The sequence below is a fragment of the Homalodisca vitripennis genome, chromosome 1 (genome assembly GCF_021130785.1).
Source record: "Homalodisca vitripennis isolate AUS2020 chromosome 1, UT_GWSS_2.1, whole genome shotgun sequence".
NCBI lineage: Eukaryota > Metazoa > Arthropoda > Insecta > Hemiptera > Cicadellidae > Homalodisca > Homalodisca vitripennis.
The window spans coordinates 79,829,973-79,856,457 of record NC_060207.1 but is presented as its reverse complement, the minus strand read 5'-3'; the positions used below and the strand labels follow the sequence as shown (position 1 = coordinate 79,856,457).

Here is a 26,485-nt window from a genome sequence, read left to right as displayed (position 1 = left end):
TCTTTGACTGTATTATGAGTAATATTCTTACATTCAACACTTTAAAAAATTGTTGCATTATTTACAATTTTAAATTACAAATCTAAATAATTTTCTTTGAAGCTTATCATTAATAATACAGTTTTAATTACAATTTACATATTTTCAATTCTTTTTAGCTAAATTGAATTTAAAAGAAAACAGGGTTTGAATCTTTGAAATTTTTCTATGATCTCCTTCTTTATTAACAATGTGCTTGCTAATTTAACTGATTTATCTGAAGAGAGTTTCCCCTTTATTTTTCTGTGCTGTTTTTGTTACTTACTATATTAATGTCTTGTGGTTCTGTCTCGAATGCTGAAAAGACTTATGACTCCTGACAGTACTTGATCACATGGACCATAATCACACCCTGGCCCCACACTACCTGCACGCCACTACCCTTCCCCCCCCCCCCAACTGTAGCAAATCCCCTGTGCACGCAGTAGCTACTGCGCAAACAGTAGTTTATGATTTTTCACATTTGCTTATAGCACCTTATCATTCATTTTAATCTCTACTTTGTCCAAATATCATCGTAAAGTGTTGTTATTCGATGAAAATAAAATTGAAATGTTCCATTGAACAAATGGTGGACAAAAAATTACTGAACCTCAGGCTTAAAATTGAAGACCAGCTTTTATTCATCAGTTTGAAAATCTTATCATAACGATGAAACTACTTGTAACATAAAATTTAAGATCAGCACAGACTGGATTTCGAAATGTACTGAGTATTAATCAACTGGTTTTCAGAATAATTTTTAAAATGTTCTATTCCTAAATAACCTAAATACTTCCATATACTCTTAATACTTTCTCTGTCTGAGGCATGACCTAAAGACCATTAATAAATATGTATATATGGTCTTTGTTGTGAACTCTTTGTTAGAGAGCTATGACCTTGTTCATCACTTTATTAATGAAAATTATGTTGTAAGGATTCTAAACAAATTGGAAATATCTTCTACAAAAATTATAATAGAAGTTTCTGTACTGTTCACATACACAGGTTTCTTTTACATTTAAATATTATTTTTCAAAATAAATTAAATTTAATTTGATTAATTTAGAACCTACACAAAATATCTGAAAAATGAATATCTATGATATACTGACATGTATTAAAATAGTTATTTTACATGTTTAAAACTACATTTCATATCATTCATATTATATATATATATATATATATATATATATATATATATATATATATACACGGTCAATTAATTAATTAACTTCTTAAACAATTCTGTCCTCTTTTACCATGCCTGTCTCAAGGAGCCAGCTAATCAAGGTAAGTCTGGTCTGTGTGCCGCTTCTTGGATGTTTCTCATAATTCTCCTTCATAATTAATCAGTTCTCTTAAAAATAACAATGCTATTTTAAAACATTCTTATTTTATTATTCTCTTTTTGTTTTATTTTTACTGTATCATACATTAAATTTCAGTGTGTAATGCTGTCTTTTTTACCCTTAGTTAATGTGTTGCATAAACACATGTGTTAATTAAATGTTATCAAAGTTGAAAAATTATTAAAAAATATTTATATTTTTTTACAGTAATGATAAATAAAAACGATTTTGAAACTATGTGTTTTTGATTTTACCAAAGAAAATACTAGGATATCTAGTAAGTTTTTAACACAACAAAATCAAATAGGCAACGTTTGAAAATTTAAAACACAATTTATATTTTTACAATGAATGGAATTTTTTGGGCAGTAATTAATTTTCTAATTTTGGTTTGGTTTAAGTTTATATCGATTAACAACTGGTTGCATGTTGGTGAAAGGCAAATAAAATAATGTTTACGATCGTGTAGTATTTTACATGAAAGTGAAAACAGCATGCTTTGAATGGCTTGTGCTTTAATTTGGTATTGCATATCATGTTTTAGAATGGTCGATAGTTAATCACTGTTGTCTAAAAGTTATTGGATCAAATCATATAAAATAAAAGAGAAAAATAATATATTGCTGAAATAAATTCACCAAGCATAATCCACAAAAAATCATACTGAACAATAAAATTGTTACTCCTTTTCCAACACATGTACTAATTTCATTCAACTACTTTTGTACTTTCCTTCTTTCTTCTGTGCTAGGCCTATATAGTACACTAGAGTATTAGAAATAAAACCTCAGTATGAAATTATTTATTATTATTTCAAAATTATACATTGCACATGACAGCTTGTAATCGGTTTTATTCAAATAATATTTGTGAGGATTTTAATTTATAACTAGTACTTTACCACAATACTTGTAAAACCACTAATTATTCCATCTAGCTAAATACATTTTTCTTAAAAAATATATCACACTTAATACTCATAAACATATTTTATGATAATAGGTCAGTTTGTAAGAGATGTTTTTTTTTTTCATTTCTAATGCACTGTTTTAAGATTAATAATTTTTAAAATTGTATTATTTTGTATTAAATTTCCTAAAAACTGACTTTTTATATTTCTACAATAAGTAGGCCAAATTGTGGTGTCAACAATAGTTTTTTAAAATGTTTAAAATCTTAAAACATGTGTGTTATTCCCTGTTAACATAGTATGAAAAGCTATGCTGGTTTCAAATGTACTGCTTCAATTCTTCAATTAAATTTCTGTAACTTCCTTGGAAATTCAACTGTAAAGTTCATATCCACGTTGGTATGATCCAATAATTTTTCTGTAGATTTGGAGACATTTGTCTTTTTATAATCTTTTACTTACATTAGCTATCTTAGTAGTTATCTTACTTTATCTTTTGATTTTTTAAATAATTTCTCTTATTGGTATTGTTTTCAAGTAATAATACACTACTATTATTAATTTTCTTCATTTCTACTATTATTAGTTTATTCCAGGTTTTCTTCTATTCATTAGGAAATTTAAGAATTAATATCTTACTTGGTTATGTAGTTCATTGATTTTCACTGCCAAGAAAAACAACAAATATATATGCGATATATTTGAAAATTGTATCATTATTCAACAGGATTTTAATAATATACTATGGTATCAATTTTAAATCTAATTAAAATTTTGTTTGTAATTGTCTTTATCAGTACCAAAGTATGTTTTACGAGGGTCACTCAGAAAGTTGTGAGGTATATGAAAAGCTTTTGTGTTAGACTTACCAAACGTTAGGTGTGATCAAAGTATTCCCTTCTAGAATCAATGCACTTTTGAAATAAGATTTTCCATTATTGAAAGCGCCCAGCCACTCAATTTTTGAAAAGGAGTAAAAATATTTATGAATCCAATCATAAATTTTGGTTTCTGAAGACGTGACAACCATGCAGACGTTTCTTCAGATTGAAAAATAAACAGAAGTCGCACTTAGCAAGATCAAATGAATAAAAGGGGTTCTCTTTCTTTTGTTTTGATGCATTTTCAGCCAAAAACTCCAAAGTTTTTGCAGCAATGTGAAAAGAGTCATTGTCGTGGTGCAAAATTAATCTCTCAATGTTTAAGTTCCGAAGAACTTCTGACAAGCAGTGTTCAATATACCAACTTCCTGTGACAGTTAAATGTCCCTCCAATTTAAAAGCATTCACCAGTTCTGTACTCTTGAGGAAAACAGCGCATATTACTTTTTTTAGCGATTGTTTTTTCTAGACCATTTTAAGGTATGGCTTGTTTTTATACACCCACGTGTGACTTTCTCCTCAATTTGGAATGTCATAAAATGGTATGTACATCTCCTCACCAGTGACAGTGTTGGAAATAATCTGATAACCAATATTACTAAGCAGCTGGAGGATTTGCTGGCTGATTTTCACACGCTCAGTTTTTTGCTTGTCTGTCAAATCGTCAAACATTTTCTTAACTTTTAAACGCTCATGCAATATTATTCGCGCTGTAATACGTCTAACCCTAGGAAAGCTTCAATCATTAAATAAGTGCATTGTCTGTCCTCTTGGATTATAGCGCACTCCTGATCAAGGTTCTCTTAAGTGTGTTTTTCCTGAACAATTCGTCATATTGAAGTGAATTATTACCACTTCGAAATTCTGGATACCAACTAAATACAGTGGAACAGGATGGTGTTTCAGATCCAAAGGCAATGTTGAAACATTCAATACACTCTTTTAGAGACAAATCGACTTTAAAATCATAACCCACAAATGCTCTCTTGATAACTCATGACTGAATGAATTTCATCTTTCTGAACAGACCATACATGTACACTGATGAACCCAAGTTATCAGGTGCTGATAGGTGCTCAGACAATGAAATAAGAATTATAAGATTATTGCAGAATGCACTCTCTGCCAGTATCTCAAACTTTCAGAATGACCCTTGTATTTAAAACCAGCTGTAATGAAATTACCTTATTTCTTATCATGACATTATGGGAAATGTTTGCTTTTAAAATATAAAATGAATACATATCCAAACGCTGTTTTTAAAATATTTTTGTGTGTTATAAATAAATTTGTTGCACCTCATTGTTTAAATATTAAAAAAGTATACAGTTCACAAAAAAACAACTAAAAAGCATTTGAATGCATATTCTTTATATGATTAAATCTCCAGTATTGCTATGATAAAAATTAAGGACATTTAACATTGTTCTTATGGAGGAAACTCAAGATCGTTTTACAGCCAGGACCTTCTTGAAATCTTGTTGTCCATCTATCTGTTCATCTGTCTGTGAGAGAACTCTTAATAGAAACACTCTAGAGACAAAACTTACAGCACAGGCTCCCCTTGTTAATGGAGGAAGCCTTATTGATTTTAGAGTCAAAACGTCAAATAACATTCTGTCTGTCTGTCTGCCTGTTCTGTGTAATCACTCTTTTTAGAAATCTTAGAGACTAGAAACTTAGAATATAGGTTCTTCTTGGTCAAAGGGAGAACTTTTTACATTTTGTGTCAAAATTGCCATAAGCAGTCCACCTATCTGTCTGTTCATCTGATGAAAATTCTTGATAAGAATTTCATAGAGGCTTGAAAATTGGTGTATACTGATTATTTCTTCTTGGTCCAAAGAATACTATTGATTTTGGGATTAAAAAATTTGATATTTGCCCATCCGTTTATTTGTTTGTCATGCAATAACACTCTGTTGATACTCTATTATAACGTTTTATTTTGGGTCTGAGATTTATCAAAAATTAAATATGTTGTACATTTTACACAATTACAACAATGTAATACTAAAATGAATTTGAGCAACTAAAATTCTAATAACGAGGAATTGTTTTACTGTATAAAATGAAGACTCAATATCAATGATGTTTATTTTGTATTTCCAAACCTAACCTGTGACCTGGTGCCTGCCGTTGTAGGTTTTGCCTACGTGGGAGGAGCCTGTGTAGTGAACAAGAGGTTAGAGAAAGTGAACAGTGTTGCCATAATTGAGGACACCGGTGGATTTTCAGGCATCATCGTTGCAGCTCATGAAGTCGGTCATTTGTAAGTAATAGAGAAAATGAAATAGGTAGTGTCAGCAGATATAAGGTGAGACCAAGTTTTAAATATAAAAAAAAATTTTAAGATGCAAAAGAGGTTGGACTTGTAAACCTTATTTAATCCTCCAACCTTAATTCAGTATAAAACTTAATTTTGTACTCAGTTCCAAAGATTTAATAAAAAAAAACTGTTTACCATTCCACTTAAAAAATCAAAACTATTTAAATCAACAAATGGTTTTAAATTAGTAACGTATTACATCAATCAATTTCAATTTATAAGGACAATAAAAAGTTATAGAGTTTTTTTGTATATACTTATAGTAATGTATAACATTTATTACAGTGATAAATGTTTTTATTAATATTAAAAATATTTAAATAATTTAAAATGAGTACAATAAGTATGTTACCCAATACAGTCAGTATAAGAAGGAAACAAACAAACAAAATTAAGATTGGATTATATGCAAACTATCCAAGTTTTTTATAAGTTACTAGCTGTTCTCCGCGGCTTCGCACGCTTTTTGTAAGCTTTGCTCGTGTATGAGCACTTCTGGTTCAAGTGAATTATATTGTCAACACCGATGTAGAGTTTACCTTGTTGACACTATCAAGAAAATCTGCCAAAAGTGTATGTTTATAGCCATTGTACACGTACATGTACTTAATAATAAAGTGGTCTAACATTCAAGGTATAAGGCCAAACAGAAATTCATTTGAAAGACAAATATCCATAAAAACTTAGCGCCTTCACATAGTGTGTGGTTATTATACACAACTATCTCGTAACTGTAGTTTACAATGTGCAGGCGCTTTGATAACTTATATATTTTGCAGCGCCTCCTGGTGGTGAGTTACATCAATGGGTATAGCATATAAACCTTCTACGTGGAAAAATACATATACATACAAATTTTTATAATGATCGGTCAAATAGTTTCTGAGTCTATAAAGGACAAACATTCATTTATATATATATATAGATAATTTTTTCTTAATCATACCTTTTAAACTTGTTATGAGAGTAGCAAGTGATACTTCAGAGTCTTTCACGATATTCCACTTGTTTTTACTACTCTTATATATTTATGATGGAAAAAATATCATTAATTTAGTGTTTTCCTATAAGTGATTGGTAGATAAATTTTGCTACGGAACAAAACTTACCCAGTAATTAAAATTTAATCACAGGGTTATAATTTGCATGTGTCAATATGTGACTACTTTCACAAGTGTCACAGAATATTATTATCTCCAGTTCCTAATGACCATTCTTCTTAAGTCTACTTCCATATCCTGTTCCTATCTCCTTCTCTGCTTGGCTCTTCTCCTATTGGTTATAGGCATTTAAACTCTTCCATTCAGGAAACACGTCCTTGTCATTTAATTTTAGATGTTTTTATGAACATTCTTTAAAACTATTAGGTTAGGAAATTCAATCATGCACTGAGCATAAATAATTGTGGAGATGAAATTGTGATGTTAAAAATATTATTCATCTTTTGCTTTAAAATGGTTATAATAACATGGTATATCATTAGAAGCAAAACCAACACAATACATGAAGTTAGAGAAAGAGTGGAGGAAGTGATATTTTGATGCTTGTTATGTAGACTCGGAGCGGTGCATGATGGCTCCCCATCTCCCACATACTTAGGCGGGCCTGGGGCGGAGAAATGCCGCTGGGAGGATGGCTACATCATGAGTGACCTGAGACATACAGAGAAGGGGTTCCGTTGGTCTCCTTGCAGTGTGGCATCCTTCCACCATTTCCTCAAGTAAGTCCTTATTGCTTGATTATCTTAAGGGATATTTTGTAATTACGAGGGTCTTCCAGAAAGTAAAGAACGATTGCGCATCACGGGCGGCGCAGTTCCCCCACCACCGCGGTAGATAGCTTGTTCGTTAGCCACACCTTCTGCCTCAGTGTGAGCTGAGTAGCGGTACCGTGAGGTCACGTTTACGTCTCCTGTGAAAGTTTAAAATGGCGGCGTTAATTGAAAATCCCGCCAAGTGTGAACTGCGTAGTGTGATACGGTTTCTGAATGCACCGAATGTTCGACCTATTGAAATTTATAGGCAAATTAAGGCAGTTTACGGTGACAATGCGATGAACGAGTCATCAGTGAGAAAATGGTGCATTCAATTTAAGGAAGGTCGAACTAATGTGCACGACGAGGAACGAAGTGGAAGGCCGTCACTCGTTACTGACGAGTTGACAGCGAAAGTTGATGGAAAAATTCAACAAAACCGTCGTTTCACTTTGAGTGGTCTAGTGGAATTTTTTTCCACAAATTTCAAGGTCGCTTTTGCACGAAATAGTGACTGAACGTCTTGGTTATCAGAAAATGTGTGCTCGTTGGGTGCCTAAGATTCTTACTGATGTCCACAAGACTAAACGGATGGGAGCAGCTCTTGAGTTTTTGACTCAGTATGACGAAGAAGGTGATGCGTTTCTTGACCGCATCGTAACGGGTGACGAAACTTGGGTTTCCTATCGAACCCCGGAAACAAAGCTCCAGTCAATGGAATGGCATCACTCGAATTCACCAACAAAAAACAGGAAAGAAAAACCAAATTTGAACACCAGGAAATTGATGGCAACAGTTTTTTGGGACCGAAAAGGCCTAATCCATGTGGAGTTCATGCCGAGAAGCGAAACAATCAATTCAGAGGCCTACATCGAGACCTTGCATCGGCTTCGCCGCGCTATTCAGAACAAACGACGCGGAATGCTGTCGTCGAAAGTGGTGCTGATCCACGACAATGCTCGGCCTCATTGCAGTGCACGAACCAAAGCAGAACTCAATTCTTTCAAATGGCAAATCTTCGGACACCCTCCGTATAGTCCAGATCTGGCTCCGAGTTACTATCACTTGTTTCCAAAGTTGAAAGTGTTTTTAGGCGGAAAAAACTTTTTGGGTGACGAAGACCTCAAAGAAGGAGTAAAAACGTGGCTTCATTCCTTGGCGGCAGAACAGTATAACGTCGGTATAGAAAAACTGGTGCCACGCTACAACAAGTGTCTTGACAGTTCCGGCGATTTTGTAGAAAAATAGAGTAAGTTTATAAGTATTTATAAATAAATTTTCATGCTCTTATCTTTTGTTTTTATTGACTTATAACAAAACGTTCTTTACTTTCTGGAAGACCCTCGTATATAAAATAATTATTTTCAAAATCCTTGCACATGCAAAATCAAGTTTTAAAAATATTTATGGTTTATAGTTATGTAGAGTAGTTGAATTTGTGATATCATTGCACAGTTGTTTAGAGAAGTTATAATTCATATAAGTAAAATTATCAGAAATTTTCAACATTCAACATTTTTAGAAACACTTTTTCTATTTGTACATTGTTGTTTAGGGGTGGAAAAGACACAGATGCACGGTGCAGGGAGTTAGCCACAAGTTGCTCATTGGAAGCATCAAGATGGATACATCAGATCATGCAATTTTTTAATTATTGTAGTAGAATTGAAATTGCAACATAAACTTTTGTCTACACTGTTACATTGTTTTCAATCACATTATGTAAGGATTTTTAACCTTTGGTTGAAACTGGAAGTCATGCCAATATCACCATGAGTGTAGCAACTTGCCATTTGATTTCAATTACTTTACACTAATGTACTACTCATGCTAATACTTGTTTTAGTGGAGATACAGCAACTTGCCTGTACAATTCACCACACGAGGATGAGTCGTTACCAAGAGTGCTGCCTGGGAAGCTGCTCACTCTGGATGCTCAGTGTCGCAAGGACAGAGGCACAAGCGCCTGCTTTGTGAGTATTTCTTTACTGTGCAAACTGTTCATAATTTATTCAATCATTTTTCAGATTGCAAACTTTGAAAGTCATCATAATTATTATATTTCCAACAAATCATAGTCAGCTTTTAAAAAAATCTTAAAAGGTTTTAATATAAAATTTTTTAAATGGATTCATCATTAATTTTTATTTGTAAGAAAATCATCTTCATTTCCTGAAAGTAAAGACTTGCAGCCCATAGCCCATATTATAATGTATTTTGTCTCAATTAAATTATAAGTTTCATTTAAGTTGCAGATTAATGTAATTTTTTCCCAACTTTCTAGTGTTCTCTTCTCATATACTATCCACCATAATTTTTTCAGGGATACCTGGACAGTCTTGTGTAAAATACAAGCTGTCTTTCTTCAACAGACCATGTGTAATTTCTTAACGTCTTTGATTATACATACAGTACACTTCATTTAATATTTTTGGATAAGAGGTCTTATTTCTCTTTTATTAATCAATTTAATATCACTTTAACTTCTGCCTCCAGTGGTAGGAAGTCCAATATGGACTAAAATATCAGTTCAGAATATGAGTTCATCAATCCACTTACACCTGGCTTGTCAGCCTCTGTAGCAACTGTAATTTCCTGGTTATACTTGTCTGTTCTACTTTAGTCCATTACACCACAGCTACTTATGTGATCATAGTTTTTGACTATGCACTTACCATATCTCCCCATATCTTTGAGAATAATCTTCCATAAGCCACAAGTACCCCTTGGGGTGGGCTTAGCTAAATTCAAAAAAGATACCTGGTCTAACATTATTCTGAAATATCTAACATTTTGTACTCATTACATATCTTCTGGTTCCTCTAAATTAACCTTCCTCCTATTTGTGAATGGAATCACTACTATTAGGGTTTATACTAAGCCCTTCATTCTTTCACCAGACATCAATAAATTAAAGCTCCTAACAGGTTACAATGCCACATTTTTGTGATATATCAATTCAATGTTGTACCAAATGTAATGTTCAGCAAACTTATAACGTCTGTTAATTTATTGCAAAATACATTAACTTCTTGAGGCAGACAAATCAAATACCAGATAACCACTTTACTTTTTAAAATTGTTACTAGATAATATATATACAACATGTATGGTGTTACTGCACTGTATTTTTGAACAGGACAATTTCATAAAAACTATACTATAATTATTTTATTTATAACTCATGTACTGAATTTTTGTTTGTGATTCCAGAAAGATGACAGGGTCTGTGCACAGCTGTTCTGCTTCGATGCAGGCTCAGGCTACTGTGTGGCGTACAGACCTGCTGCTGAGGGATCTCCCTGCGGTGATGGATCGGTAAGACACTACATGAGTCATTGTTATATGTTACAAGAACATTAGTGTAATGTGACATCAGGAACACACATAAACATGTTTGTTTTTTTTTTACTTTCTAAATGGCTAATTGGCAATGAAGCAGTTGATTTCTCACTGTTGTTTCGTTTTATTTACAATCACATGAATGATGATATGAATGATATATTTACATAATTCAAAAGTTATTACTATAAAATGTACATGTTTTCGACATATGACACTACACACATCTGTGTGTAGTTACATCTATTTTGAGTTGAACTCCCTAAAGATTACAGAAACATCTTTCATACATTAATTAATTAAAATATCTGTTTGATCCACAAGGTATGTAGCAATGGCCGATGTATGGCAGAACATGAGAATATCATCCCTGATTACTCGCAGAACACACCGACCTATCTGAGGCGGAACGATGTCAACTCAGCTGCTACTCAGAACCGACCGGTCTACTCCTTGCTCAACTCCACGACACAGAGGTATCACCATCCCCCAATAAGTTTATCAACAGAAAATCCATTTCTTGTATTTTTAATAGAGGAAAGGGTGTTGTGAAATTGCATCAAATCAGTTAAAAGTTCTGTGTTGGTAAGATTTATAAAGTAAAGTTTATGATTTAAATTTGGACATACCTTAGTAAGTATTAATGTGTTGTTGACCAGGTCCAAAAAATAAACTGTAAATTAAGGGTGTGAATCACTTGAGAAAATAATTATTGTGAAACTATTTTAATATAAAATACTGCAGTAAAACAAACTTATTTAACATAACTCCTGATATTAAAATACTAATATCCAATTTCAATATTTTACAGTTAATTTCATTTTAAATCATTTTATCATCTTTTAAGCAAAGATTTTATAGATCTTTTAAAATACTGAAATTCCAGTTTTTAAGCTCATTTAGTTAGTGTATTTTTAGACTCAATTATTTTAAAGACATTTTAAGTAGTATTTTAAAATGTTAAAATTACTGAATGTGAAGTCCATAGTATAGGCCATATTGTCTGCTTCTCTAAACTTTAAAAAGGCTGTTGCATAGAATTAATTGAGCTACATTCAGCATAAATAATTTAATGTTTGGAATTCGCTAAAATAACGTCATCACTTCTGAGCTGTGATTACTTAGCAATTCTTACTATTAAACACAATATCGGAAAACTTCAACTCCATTTACCATTTACAATCTACATTTACTTCAAATCAAAGTCACATTCTAGAATTAAATCATGAATGAAGTGTAAATTCTAATTCTCGTATGTGCTATGTAAACTTTGTAAATTATGTATTGGATGTAATTAGGTCTGAATGGAACGAGTTTTGGAGAACAGCCAGCACTACTGAGTCTGTATACAATCCGAGTACGACGACAAATCCCTTCACACAACACTACACTACTTACAATTACTATGACGACCCTTACAGGGGCTACACAACACAGAACCCCAGCAACGATCTATCCGTAAAACCTTTCACAGCCCAAAATCCCTATCTGAAAACCACAAAAAATCCGTACAACTTTGCAGATTTTGGAAAGTCGAAATATACAAACTCTCAGTATTTTAAGACAACAAAGACTTTTGAGAAGTACACAACGCCCAAGTCCCAATATAGCTACACTCCATACACAAGCCCTACACCATACACAAAGTCATACAAATACACGCTGCAACCATACCAACCCTACACCAGTTCTAAGACATACCCTCCTAGTCCCACCGGTAAGTGATAAAGTGTTCAGAGGAAGATGCTTGGACTACTTTCGATCCTTCAAGAACTATTCTTTTTCATTGACATAACACTCATGGACGGATCATAAAATTGAAGCTAATATTTACCATATCATATACAACTTGCTATTAATTATTGTTTATTCTCTTTCAGTAATGCCGCAACTGTTACTATGGCCAGAGTGAATTTCTTTGACAACCAGTTGTCTTCTGTCACTTATGTGCACAATCTGATATAAATGTGTCTTAACCAGTGGCATATTCTAGGAAGGGGATCTAGGGGAGCCAAGCACCATAATAAAGCAATAGAATGATCTTACAAGAGTATAACCCTTAATATACATTCACATCTCACGTATTTTCATTCTTTAATATTAAAACAAATGATTTGGTAATGACAGATTAATATTGATTTTTCATTTCCACTAAATATGCAACAAAAATCACCGAACTGCATTTGGTTCAGCAACACGCATGTCTCTTATTACAAAAAATGTAATGTAAATGTATTGTGTTCTGTTTGTCTCCTTTGTATTATTAAACACTGTTTTGGAGGAACAGAATTATCAGAACTGAAATACATGTAAAACCATTATTTACTTGATTAATCATCCTAGATCTACTTAAGTCTAGAGATATTTATTCCATCTCCAGTAACCAGATTTCAAGTTATTTGGGGAAGACAAGTTTATCCATACAAGATCAGATAAGTAAATATGGCAAATCAGACTACAGTTACGTAGTAAACAGAAACATAGGCTAATAAAAGTAAAATGGAACACAAACAAGAGAAGAAACTTTTCTTCCATCCAATCCATTTACCCATTTATTTAACATTAAATTTGTATTTTAAAAACAATATGTACTTTAAATATGTTAATTATAAATTAGAATACATATAGAACTACGTCCTTTCTCTACAGTCATGATATAGAATTCTTACTTTAAAATATCTTTTTGATGACGGACTTATTGTGTTACTGATTTTCTGTATCTCTGAATGGTGGTAAAGTTAAAAAATCCTGTTGTCTTCAAAATAGAAGATGGTTCTCCCAAGTAGTATCCTGGATATGCCACTGGTCCTAACTATTGATTAAGTATGGTTATTAACTATTCTATTTCTCTTATTTTTAAGCTTAACGCATGTATATTTGTGTGATGCAAGACTACTTAACATAACTAAACAGGATGTGGTTATTTAGATAATAGATTCTAAACTAATATGTCATCATGAACAATGATGCATCAGTTTATAACAATAACAACAGAGTCAGGATAACAGGATCAGAAGAAATTAACCTGTTGACGAGTGCAGCAAAACATACCCAAATGAGTGCGCACAGCATTTGCCGTTTGGTCCCGTATGAGGAGGCACGGCATTTTCCATTGCAGACTAATGACTGTCAATTCGTTCTCACTGACTTACTGTGACGTCTAGTGGAGATTTTTGGAACTTTTCAGTTGTTCCTAATAGTGTCTCTGTACAGCGTTGCTAGTCCTGTATCGTGGTGGCACCTGGTGATAATTTAAAAAACTATTTTACGGAGGCGGGACACAAGACCCGCTACGCCTCCAAGGTCGCCATTTTATAAGGCCACTCCCCCAGAATAATCCAAAGAAGCGAAAATTACTCAGGCAGTGCTATGTGTGCATGCAAACACACTACTCGAACTGGACAAAGAAGAAAAGAAACCAGCTATGAATGTTCAACATGTGATCGCCCTTTGTATATATCCTTGTTTTGAGCAGTATCACATATTAGCAAAGTTTTAAAACAAGGATATTGCTTTTAACAATCTACAATGTATTTTTATATACATTTAAACTATAATAAACAAGTTTATTAACATTTAAAAGTTTTTTTTTTTGTTTTTACTCCCTAACAGTCTGTCACTGGTCAATGAGTCACTCAGTATGGACCGTCATAGGGGCACGGCAAATGCCGTGCGCGCACTCGTCAACAGGTTAAAAGGGCCTTGCCAATAAAATACAACCTTATCACTTAACAACAACAATACACTGTATTTTAAATTAAATTAATTGAATTATAATCATTTACTCTACTGTCAGTACCACAGAACATTTTAATGTATAGATAGTACAATTGGATCCAATCAATTTATAATTCGTTTTGGCTTTTAATTTTTTTATTTTACTCTTTATGGACAGATTTTTTTATTGTATATATTAAAACCTGTGCCTTTTAATAATTTAACCATAAGGCTAGTTTTTGTCACTAGACATTTCTATTAGCCATTGCTTAGTACTAATGTGTTACTAAACAAAGCAACATCAGTGTGTAGAATGCATAGTTGCAATAAGGTTAAGAGGAAGTATATAATTAAAATCCTTGCATAACTCTAATTGATGATAAATTTTAAGATCTCATTAGTAGCACAGCACATACCTTAACCAAACCGGGGTAGCACAAAGTTCTATGTTTTTATTATAAACACTTAATATTCATAAGTCCAAACTTTATGACATAAAACTCTAATAAATAACATTATTGATTACATCACATCACATTATTATTGAGCACATCACAAGCCTTGAAACTACAAGTCAACACAGATGTAGTCTGTTTTGATCCATTTCTGCTTTTGAATCTTTCATTTTTATTTTCATTATTCAATTGGTAACACAGCATTTGAAACACAATACTGTTCCTATATTGAATTATTTTATTCACTGTACTGATTAACTACAATATGGATCCAAAAATTAATGTCATAACATGATTGCATCTCTTGCTTTAATTAATAATGAATCATCTTGGCATGTTTTGTGTGAATTAACCTAACCAAATTACTTATTCAGAGTAAAATCAAGTACCAATTGTATAACACATGTTTAGGTTGGAGGAAAATATTGGTTTGAATGGCATAGTGTAAACATTTTTATTAACTGTGGGTGTATCTGATGTACGTATGAAATTAAAAAATTACCCAGTGTATAAATTAAAGCATGCGTATCATGCAAGAAAAGAGCCTGCCAAAATTATGAAACTTATATTTTACTCAAAACATTAAGAAAGAGAGTACAGGACTATTGGAGTTGGCAGGTTACTCTAATTTGTCACTTTCCTACTACCAAACTAATTAAAATATATTGTTTAGGTATTAAAAATTAAATAATGTTTTTGTTTAATTAGATTTGTAGGATTTATTACTAGTTTTCACAGTTTTAAATGCTGTTTGACAACTAATAGTGTACGTAGTCTTATGTAGATAACATCTGTTCCTTTCATCAGAATACAAACTAACCTATAACATTAGCAATTACAAGAAATTGTAAACAAAAATGACCCATAAAGGTTTGTTAACACTAATCCATTTTCAGTTTTTCTCAGAGCAACTTTATAACATTCAAGCATGGTCCAAAGTGTTCATCAAGTTTGGAATGATATTTTAAAAACATTGAAAACCTTGTTTTGCGTGGGCAAATATGAGTACTTTAACATAAAAAATACACACAAGAGAAAAAATATTCAGCATTTTTAAAACTGTATATTTTAAAATATACAAAATACATAACTATATTAGTTACTTTTAACGTGGATGGCATTTTATTTATAAATTATTTACAATACGTATAAAATTTCAAAGCATATGTATTTAGAAATCAAGTATATAACTACCTTTGGCCAATTCTAAAATCAATATATGCTTTTTATAACAAATTTAAATAAGAGTTTCCAGGAAAACCAATTGTTATTTTAAAACTACCTTAAATAAATCAGTAAATTTACTTCAGTCTTATTTATTGTCATTATGTATATCTTTTCTGTATTAGACAAGGTCATCCCTTTTTCATTCTTGTTCTATCCTCATGAGCCTTTAGTCTGTGCAAGGATTTTATCAAACAGATTAGATTTTATAAATAAAGTACCAAAGTGCTGCTATATTAAACTCAGATCAGATTCTGACATCTTAGATCGCCCAGCCATCGGCTTTCCTCAACAAATTACATAAAATATAAGATGAATAGTAAAAAATGGATTTGATAATAATTAAAAAATCTAATGATAAAATTGGAAATAATACATAGATTTTTAAAATTTTAACCTAAATTTAAAGAGAAATAGCTAGGACTGAGGATGGAAGCAGTATATTTTTGTCTCCAATGATGGATTTTATTAAACAATTAAAAAAGCATTTTAATGGCAAATCAGCGAAAGGGGAAATTTTAAAACTTCATTTTATGTTGCAGTGGCAGACACTGAGTGTGTGGACAAGGACCCAGAACTCAACGGGGGAATGTCGTGTTTTGAGTTCCTTGAACGCTACGGTTACCAACACTGCGGCTCTCCGTCTTTCATTCGCAACTGCTGTGCAGCCCAGAAATACCTCTGTGACAAAAGACCCGCCACTAGATAGTATTTTAAATCATTCATCTGTTTTCATGAATTTTCAAAATCACATTTTCACTTTCGATGTCAAATTTATTTCAGTTTTATGTTTTCACCAAAGAATGAAAAGTAACATTATTTCATACAAAATCTAAAAAGTGTTCATAAAAAAAAATTCCTTGATGAAACGGTAATTTTAGACAATTTTAGTAGGAAAGTGTTATCTATTTAATCAATGTAGTACTTTTGAATCTGTAGTGTTTTAGAGGATTTTATAAATATTTTCCTTATTTATTCATGATGGAATTGCTTATTTTTATAAAATACAGCAATGAAGAAAGACCATATAGGTGCATATGTATTATTTTAAAATATTGAACAAATAACTGAGGGGATAAAGCGCTTGTGTGTGAAATAGGTTCATTCAGTAATGACAAGTAAAATGTTGTAATTAGTTCCTGGCAAAAAATTGGCAAATTTATGATTAATTAATTTGTTTATTTTAGCTATTTTGATTCAATATTCCCCAAAGAACTAATTTCAGACTGTTGTGATATGTAATAAAAATTATTCAAAATTAAATAAAGTATTTTTAAAATATTTATAATTAGAATTCAAAATATTGTGTTTAGAATAAGCTAATAATTGTTGGAATGTACAGAGTTAAAGTATTAAACCCTAATAATCTTGGCAGCTATTTGCATAGTATTATAGTTCAAATTAATGTTTTATTAAAGAAGAATAATTTTTTATTAAAAAGAATATTTTCTATTGGCTACTGCACCATTTTGGATAAATTGCTTGTGTTAACTTAATTGGAAAATTGAATTCCTCACCTGGATATAATATATTCACTGCCACAGTTTCGTACAAAATATGGTTCTAATTAACTCACATGACAATACAATTTAGATATGACAATTATTGGTTCAATTTAATTTCTTGCTATAATTTGTTCAAACAAGATCTTGGTAAATTTGAATGTATCATAGTAGATGTACTAAATAAACAAGGATTTGTTATGACTGTAATAAACACCTTTTCAGTCTTTGTTATGAAGAATTGATTTTAAAATTAAGTATCACAAATGTAATATGTACAGAGCTGATGGATTTATGAAATGCCTGTTTACATAATTACTATACAAATGGATTTTGTATTCATTTTTTATTTTTATTTTATTGTGATATATTTTTTCAATATAAATTAGGAAATGAATTTCTTTGATCAATTCTAATAAGAATCTGCGGTTTTTAAATGAACTTGTCCAGATTGGAGGCACAAAAATACAATATGGTACAATGCCCTTGTTTTCTTAACCATATAATTTTGTGAGTTTTTACCATAATCTTGATTTGTTTTTGTTTATTGACTAGTTTTACTTTTATGCTTAACCTACTTACAGTAAATTTTGATCTCTCTTTCAAATATCTCAACCTATTCTACAGCAGACTTACATATTACTTTTCTATAAATATTCAGATTTGGTTGTGTTACTTTTTTATTTTAAGAACTAAATATTACTATTATACAACTTTTTTAAGACCTATTTAACAATTGAAATTTGTACGTAAGATGATAAAAAGGATAAAAAAAAGTTATAAATATGTATATCTTAAATAATTAAGAGCAGTTGTACTAGATATTATCAATATCATATATCATCACTATCCATAAAATAATAATAAAAGTGAATAATGAAACTTGTTGAAGATCTTTTCGAAAGACTGAGTCAGAAAATTTAATATAAATAGAATGGTTTTTATTTAGTATTAAACATTTATGTTTAATCTAAATAAACATAAATATATCACTAATCTATATCTTTGATTGTATGGCTAACAGGTAAAGAAAACTGTATTTCAGCAATTTTATAATTTGGAACACAATTAAATAGTGTAGGTGATATCTCAAATACTTGTAATACAACATCCATAAATTTCTCAGAAAATAAAATAGTTTTGTTAAATTTCATTACTTTCTAACAAATTTTGCAATGGTACTTGATTGAAATCATATCAAATGTAACGTTTGTTAAACAATTATAGAATAATTTGCAAAGAAATCTCACATTCATAAGCGCTGCAAAATTTCAAGTTTTTTATATCTTGTATAGTATTAATTCACACAATTTCAATTAAAAATGCAAAATTTTGTTTCTTGAACAAGCTGACAGAACTGATAAATATAGAAATTAAAAACATAATGTTGACAGACCTACAAATTGAAGTACATTAGGTTTCTTGTTATGTAATGATTTAAGATGTAAAATAAAATAAAGCATCATAGGATACATCACTGCCTTTTACCATACGAATCACATCACTGGGGTTTGTTCGTATACCACAGCCCCTCTTTGAACATTTTCTATGTAAGATACCTGAGTGTAAAATATTGTATTTAAGCTATTTTAGTTCAAGTGTAAAGAGTATTACCAATATAATTAATTGTCGAATGAGTTTTTAATGTTGAAATGTATTACTTGTTTATTGACGAAGGCTGTATATAGTTAAGATTGAGCAATTAAAGTTCTGATGTGATATAAAGTAAGTTTTGGATTAAATGTGATGTTTGAATGAATTATTGTTTTTACTGCCCACCAAATAAGTAGAAGACATTACTGTTCTACTAAACACTATACAGCATACCTAGGGGAAGGAAGAGGATAATATGGAATTTTTTCGATGGGGAAGAAAGAGGATATCCTTATGTCAAAGGAAATATTGTGGAGAAGGTATAGAGTAAAGCTGTACCCAGGGAGATATGGAGGATCAATCCCTCCCAAAAATTCCATTTGACCTTATGATATGATATGACTAAAACAATTAAATCCTATTATGTTAACACATTACACACATATTCTTAATATTATTCTCTTTCTTTTATTCTTAATCCCCAGAATAATAATTCTTCACTTTCTGAAATAGATCTATATATGAAGAGTAAGGAATATGAAAAATATTGTATCTCACTTTTTTGGGATTGGTGGACTGTACCCTCTATGTGGTAAATTGGTATGTGGTCTAGTTTTTGTTTTTAGCAGGTTGTTATTGAGTTTATGCGATGCACAGATTGCTTTTTCACAGAACCAACAGCTAACTTTGTTACCCTAACCAGGAAGTTACGTTGTAACAAACAATGCGTCCAAAGCAACCAGGAAGTGGCACAAGTATAAAAACCAATCCATGTCATTGTAAACCTGTATTATAAGCAACAGTTGTACACAACTGGATATATCTGTTTGTGATTATTTCTATTCATAAAGAGTCATTACATTACATGGTTTACCTTTTTAAAATGGTTCTAATTCAGTCTGAAAAAATGTTGATGTTTAAATTACGGCAATTACGTCACATTGTGTTTGGGGCTACAAATGATGAACTACGGTAAATTCAATTAAATATATCAGAATCACAAATTTTCTTGATCTTTGAATTTGACAGGGTAAACAATAAGAAATGAATAAGAACTATTTTAACAAAGTATTTCAGGATTCTGGTGTAATGTCAATCCCAAATTTATTTATGCAGTTCCTAAGAATCAAGCCGAATACAAGCTTTAGTAAACATAAACAGTAATCGTACATCATGTCCAGTATATATCTTAACTTTAATTGTAACTGTATGAAATTGTCTATGGGGTAGGGGGTTACAGACAGGTAAAAAACAATAAACAATATAGTTTAGCTTACAGGATTTTGTACACTGTAAACTTAGAAAAGTACTAACACCATTATTTTTTCATTACAAATTTTAATTGAATTGTAACTTTTAAATTCTGTCGAATAGAAGCTAAACTTGAGGTGTGATCACTTTGTCCTTGCTGATCACTGACATGGTAGTGCTCTTGTCCTTGACAATGTACCCATCATAATCGTTGCACACACCTATGTCATTGCAGCTATTGGAATCACACTGGGCATTCCAAAAACACTAGAACAGCAAAAAAACAGTCAACTAAAAATTGAGTGTTACTTTTGGTCCCTGATAAATACTATGTTCTAAAGAAGCTAAAAGTGAAACTACAGTCAACTCTAACTTTTTATCACATTAAGTTTATAAAGTAGTATCTCAAAAATTATTTTTAGAGTTCACTTTTAACACATTTTAACTTTCCTTTTATCAAGTATAAACAATTTTCATTGTAATGTTCTAATAGTATTATCCCATGAGAACACAAAATGAGATGTTCTTTTTTAATACAGAATACACAAATACCAGCCAACCAACTGCAGTGAAATCTAAGCTAATTTTTACCTGTCTGGATAATAAACAGTGTCGAGTAAAAATATATTTTGGTGAAAGAATTCAATATTTGTTCTCAATCTTGATTCCTTTCAACTCTTCAGGATTATTTGGAGAATCATGTGAGATTTTTTAGAAGGCATTTAATTCTGGTTGAGTTGAGGTATCTTGTATGTGCAAAATAGAGTTTCTGACCAAGCTATGCTGTCTCTGACAAGCCAGGCTTGTGACTCGTTGGGGAGTCATGCCTGGTTGTTATACAAGAATTTGTTGTCTGACTCAGTAATCCTTTGAGAAGCTAGTTAGAAATCACAAGCTGTTAATACTACGATAGAACTCTTTTAACAGCCAGATGCAGGGGCGGGCATGTGCACTAAGCAAAGTTGGTGACCACCTCAGACGGCAGCTTCATGGAGTGGCAAAAAAATGACAAATATTTTTATAAATTACTCTACTAAGCAAAAAAGTTACTTAAAACAGCCATGTTATATTTTGAAAATCGACTTTAATCAGATCAAATACTACTTCAAGTATCATGTCAGCGTAAACACTGGATTAGTTACGGCCATCATTGAGATTTCAGAAAGTAATAATATTACAGAAACTTTAAATTGGGAACTTTACCTTATTTTTATGCTTAATAAATTAATAATAAAAATGCCTTAAGAGTTGCATGAAAACATAGGGATCTCATAAGAAATTTCAAAGTTGATATTGGGTAATGGCTACCAAATGTTAAAATATTTAAAATACTTAATAGCTTGTTCTCAAACAAAACCAAGTTTTCAGATTTAAGTCAACTCATGTGAATCTTTCACAAAAAATTACAAATGAAAAATACTAAGTGATAGATGGATCCTATGTAGACTTTTGGAAATAAAGTTCTTTCTACTGAAATACTAAAATAAATAGTTTTTGTTTTATATTTATTAATTTTATATTTGGGATAAAATACAGGAACATGAAATATCCTGTTGTATCAGTAATTAAGTCTTGCTTTGAAAACATTCTATAGAAGAAGTTCTATTTTTGTTGTAGCATTTCTGTGTGGAGTAGGAGGGGGATTGATCAAATGCATGGTAGGAGGCAGAAAACCCCTATAATGCCTAGGGCTCCAGAACAGGTTGTACCGGCCAAACAGGCCATTAGACAATTCTAGTGGATGGTGTGACTGACTCTTCATTACTCATTTGTGTACTGACCTATCAAATCATAAATACAAGATTACTTTTCTAGATGTTAAAACAGCTGGATTTCCTATAATGGGTGGCTGTTTTTAAATGGGCCACAACTGTGATTTTGGAAACTATAAATCTGACAGGAAACTTTAAATGAGTAACCTTTCCTAATTCAAATTAAAACCTAATAATTCAGAGTAATTAAACTTTTAATCAATGGTGGTGAAAAGTGAAAACTGTGATGCAAATAATTAACAAAATACAATGTCCGAAACTGGCAATAACTCAGAAATGAACATACTGCTGCCAGGTCCTTTAATTTTTATAGTTATACCTATTTTGGGACATAAAGTGGTTAAAATAAACAATTAGACAATCTTTAGTAAAACACGTGCTCACACACACCTGTCAGAATCAGAAAGGTGTTACAATCACTAAGTTTGAACCCTACCTGTCAGCTGCATACGATCAAAAGCAAAAGTAGTTACTTCTCAGCCAATCTTTATTAACATTATACTTGTGTGAAGTGCCCTTAAATAAGAATATGATACAAGGTAAACTTTAATTTGCATTACATGCAGATTCTTGTGTTCAAGAAAATCCATAATTGTGAACTTTTGGAGATATCAAAAATGTTCATAGAAGAAGTTCTGTTTATGTCTAGATCTAAATTACCTTATGACTGTTAATGGAATTCAGGTTACCATATATGTATACAACACCTTTTGATTCTAGCAGGTTCTGAGGACTAGAGGTTCTGTGATCATTCCCAAAATATGAGGGCTATCCAGAAAGTAACAGATGTTTTGTAATAAAAAATTAACCAACTGAAATAGGAACATTTTATTATATAAATTTAAAGCTACACTCTTAGGCTATTTTTCAACTCCCCATTCAAATTGAGACATTTATCATAACGTGACACAAGTTTTGTGATTCCACCTTTGTAGAAATCTGCCGCCTGAGATCTTAATCACTGATTAAAGCCAGCGTGAAGTTCAGCATAATTTTCTAAGCGCTGCGTTGCGAGCCAGGTCTTCATCGCTGGAAAGAGGTGTTAGTTGCTTGGTAGCAGATCTGGGCTATAAGGAGGTTGATCACACTTCCCAATCAAAATCATCCAAGACTTGTCGTGTACGATTGGCTCAATGGGGACGTGCATTGTCGGGGAGAAACAATTTTGAGCTCAAATTCTCTCTTACACTTGTTTTGTATCGCTCGCCGTAGTTTCTGCAACATTTCACAGTACCTCTCTGCGTTGATTGAAGAAAATCAACCAGAATCACACCCTTAAAATCGCATCCCTAAAATAGTTGCCATAATCTTTCCATTTCCATAAACTTCACACAGTTTGCGATAGATTTCAATTGGTCTGTGGTTTTTGCCAACAAAAACCTTATCACTAAATACTTTTCACAAGTGGCGGAATTTTCTTATCCACAGCACACATCTTTATTAATCACAGTGAGAAAAGTAAAAGAGATACAACCCAAGTGCGACTACAGCTCGATGTGTACTGAACGCCAGAGTGTTTTGACACTAAGACTTTCTGGATAGCCCTTGTAACACATTTTCATTACTGACTAATAAGCGTTTTAACAAATCCCTTTTACTTACAACATATATGGTGTATGTAAATAATTTTGCCTTTATGTGCTAAAAGACTAGCTCAACAGTATACATAACCAAGTGATTAAATTTTCACTGTTGTGTTTTTCTTAACATTATGGTATTGACAAAATTCTTTTTTTGTTTTATTCATCAACAAAGTTTATTTATATTTATTAAAACAATTAGGTAACTGACCAAATTAGGTCCTTGTATTTCAATTAATCATTTAGGAATGTAATTAATTTAAATCTTAATCTACTTGTTTAAAATGTATGAAAATAAAATATCTAGTAGCACACACAAATTGGAATTGGCCTTAGAATAGATGTGATCTAGGAGTTACAGCATATCAGCAATCCACCACTTGAAACAAGAAGATATAAAAAAGCAGAATTTCAATAGCCCACCATCAGTGATGCAATATTTTGTAGAATGATGTCTAAGAATATTAAAAGGTTTTGTTTATTTGCACATCTCTGAAAATAAAGCTACATACTGGCTTGTAAATTCATCATAGATGAGTTTATAGGTAGTCTCAACTAATTGTTCTAGTTCTTATTTTATTTTCATATTTAACTTATTTTAGTGAATTTTTCTATTTATAATTTCAGCCTTGTCAACATTGCTTTCTTCATAAATGTATAATTCTTTTGTTTTATTTTCTTAAAACCTTATAGTGTCGTTACTGATTTAATGTGTCATAATTTCCTTATTTTCATGACTTGCAACACTAGTTTTTATACATTAACTGCGTAACTACTACCCTTGATTGTAAAAGTTATTATTAAATCGAATATGAGAAAAATAATTTTACATTGCACTGCAGATAGTAAATAAGTCAACACAAATGAGGATTATGTATTAAAAAACTCTTTGGCATTAATTATACTGGATTTGAAAATTGTAGCTCATTTATATTACAGTTGTAGTTTTTATTAAATTATCATTCCTGGATTTAAGATTCGTTAAGTCAATTTGTTTATCTAAATTACATGAAGCTAACAGCTGTTAGTAAATTTTATAAAGATCAGAACCAAAAAAATACTCACAAAACTTCCCAAATCCAACAACTCTGAAGCGACAGCAGAGATGAATGCCAGGAGTAGCAAAACTACCAGAGAGCGCATCTTTGAGGCTAATGAACATGATCAAACAATGCAGCCTGTATATGTAACTGCGGGCCACCTGTTAATCAGGGATTCATAAAGAGCAGATGTTGTTTGTGGGGCTCCTAGATATCTTGTAGTGAGTCTACTCATTAGTGGAATAGACGCACACAACATATGTATGCACATCACACACAACACAAAAAATTGACTAATTAACCAAGATTTGTAAAGCTTTTGTAAACTAAACCGCATTAGGTAGAAAAAAATCGATAATGCCAACATATTATGCAGATTCTCTTTACGTAGTGGATGTGTACTCATATTCGTATGGTTTCTCAATGGTTTCAATCTCATATTTATACAAAATTTAAATTTCCTATTAGTTGAATTTTATGACAATGCTTATTTATACAATTTGCTACAAGACTACTAATGTATTAGTTATATATTTTTAAGGTATCAATACAAATAAGAATACACTTTTTAAGAAACCCAAGTTTTCACAAAACATTATTCTTTAGTTACGTCTTAGAAACAATATATTTGTAAAATTGCTTTTTAAATTGGTTCCCTGAATTTGGAATTAGATGATACTCAAAATGAGATGCAACCTCAAACTTTTTTATCATGGTTTGTTAAATTTTAAGGTTTGATTTTAACTAGAATATTGGGTTTAGCTCCAGTTCACCTTCCTCTCTTAATGCAGTGTCCGGAATCTGATGCTGTTGCAGACTCGACTCCTGAAATCTGGAGCCATATTTGTCTGAAGAGATCGAAAAAAGTCAGTGATGAAGAAGCTCAAAACGAACAATTTACATAGTTTTGACGTCAGAAGCACCTCAATTACAAAATATAAGATATAGCGTAATCCAGGTGAATTTACATTCTCATTGTCTCATAAGGTGCACAGTTGAATGCCAATGAGAATGCTAATTCACTTGGATTACACTATATTTTATATTTTGTAATCTAGGTGTCTCTGATGATGAAACGATGTAAGTAGTTCGTTGTGAACTTCTTTCAATCTCTTCAGAAGAACACGGTTCCAGATTTCAGGAGTTAAGTCTACAACAGCATCAGATTTCAGACACTTAATTAAGAGAGGAAGGTGAACTGGAGCTAACTCATATTAAATTAACCCTTCCCACTATAGCTACATTGTGTTAAGAGTATTGAGTTAAACTTTTCACAAGGCTAGCCTTAAATAGAAAACTGACAACCAATTCCTCTAACAGAATCCCTGTAACCAGTACTAAGCCCAATGCACTGTTTTAGATAGATACCCAGAAAATCACCTCTTCTCTCCTCAGCATTTACTTGTACAGGTCATCTGCACACTCATATAAATTCTATTTTTCCATGTAAATTAATATGTTTCTTAGTATCTATTAATATCTTTCTTTCAAGATATGTATTTTGCCCTCCCTTTCATAAAGCAAGAGTATATTTTTTCAAGTTCAATAATATACTGGTTTTTTATACTCACAAAAATTAAATTTCACTTTGTACACTAGTGAGCTTTTAGGATTTAACAGAAATATAAATATGTGGTTTAAAAAGACACAAAGTATTTTACAGAAGAAGTTTTATTTTCTACATCATCACAGAAAGTGGATAAATTTATTGTTAACCTTCCAATATTTATTTTTATCAGAGGTTATATTTGTAGCATTTT

The 26,485-nt window shown here is 31.5% G+C and overlaps 2 protein-coding genes across 7 annotated transcripts in view; one reads left to right on the top strand and one right to left on the bottom strand.

Annotated features, from left to right (window-relative positions):
* Positions 1-19,248, top strand: part of LOC124365368 (A disintegrin and metalloproteinase with thrombospondin motifs 16) — a 169,582-nt gene extending 150,334 nt beyond the window's left edge. For 3 of the 4 annotated variants that reach the window (XM_046821346.1, XM_046821356.1, XM_046821350.1), the window contains 7 exons: positions 5,313-5,439; positions 7,052-7,216; positions 9,096-9,222; positions 10,463-10,567; positions 10,916-11,067; positions 11,890-12,308; positions 16,530-19,248. In XM_046821346.1, the coding sequence (XP_046677302.1) occupies positions 5,313-5,439; positions 7,052-7,216; positions 9,096-9,222; positions 10,463-10,567; positions 10,916-11,067; positions 11,890-12,308; positions 16,530-16,696 (1,262 nt within the window). In that variant the 3' untranslated portion in view covers positions 16,697-19,248. The remainder of the gene's footprint in view (positions 1-5,312; positions 5,440-7,051; positions 7,217-9,095; positions 9,223-10,462; positions 10,568-10,915; positions 11,068-11,889; positions 12,309-16,529) is intronic. The other variant, XM_046821361.1, reaches the window with a different exon arrangement.
* Positions 19,249-20,400: 1,152 nt separating this feature from the next.
* The window catches only part of LOC124365389 (dystrobrevin beta-like), a 65,309-nt gene continuing 59,224 nt past the window's right edge, over positions 20,401-26,485 (bottom strand). For 2 of the 3 annotated variants that reach the window (XM_046821368.1, XM_046821376.1), the window contains exons 19-20: positions 24,751-24,886; positions 20,401-20,600 (exon numbers count right to left, since the gene is read on the bottom strand). The gene's annotated coding sequence lies outside the window, so the exon portion shown is untranslated. The remainder of the gene's footprint in view (positions 20,601-24,750; positions 24,887-26,485) is intronic. The other variant, XM_046821374.1, reaches the window with a different exon arrangement.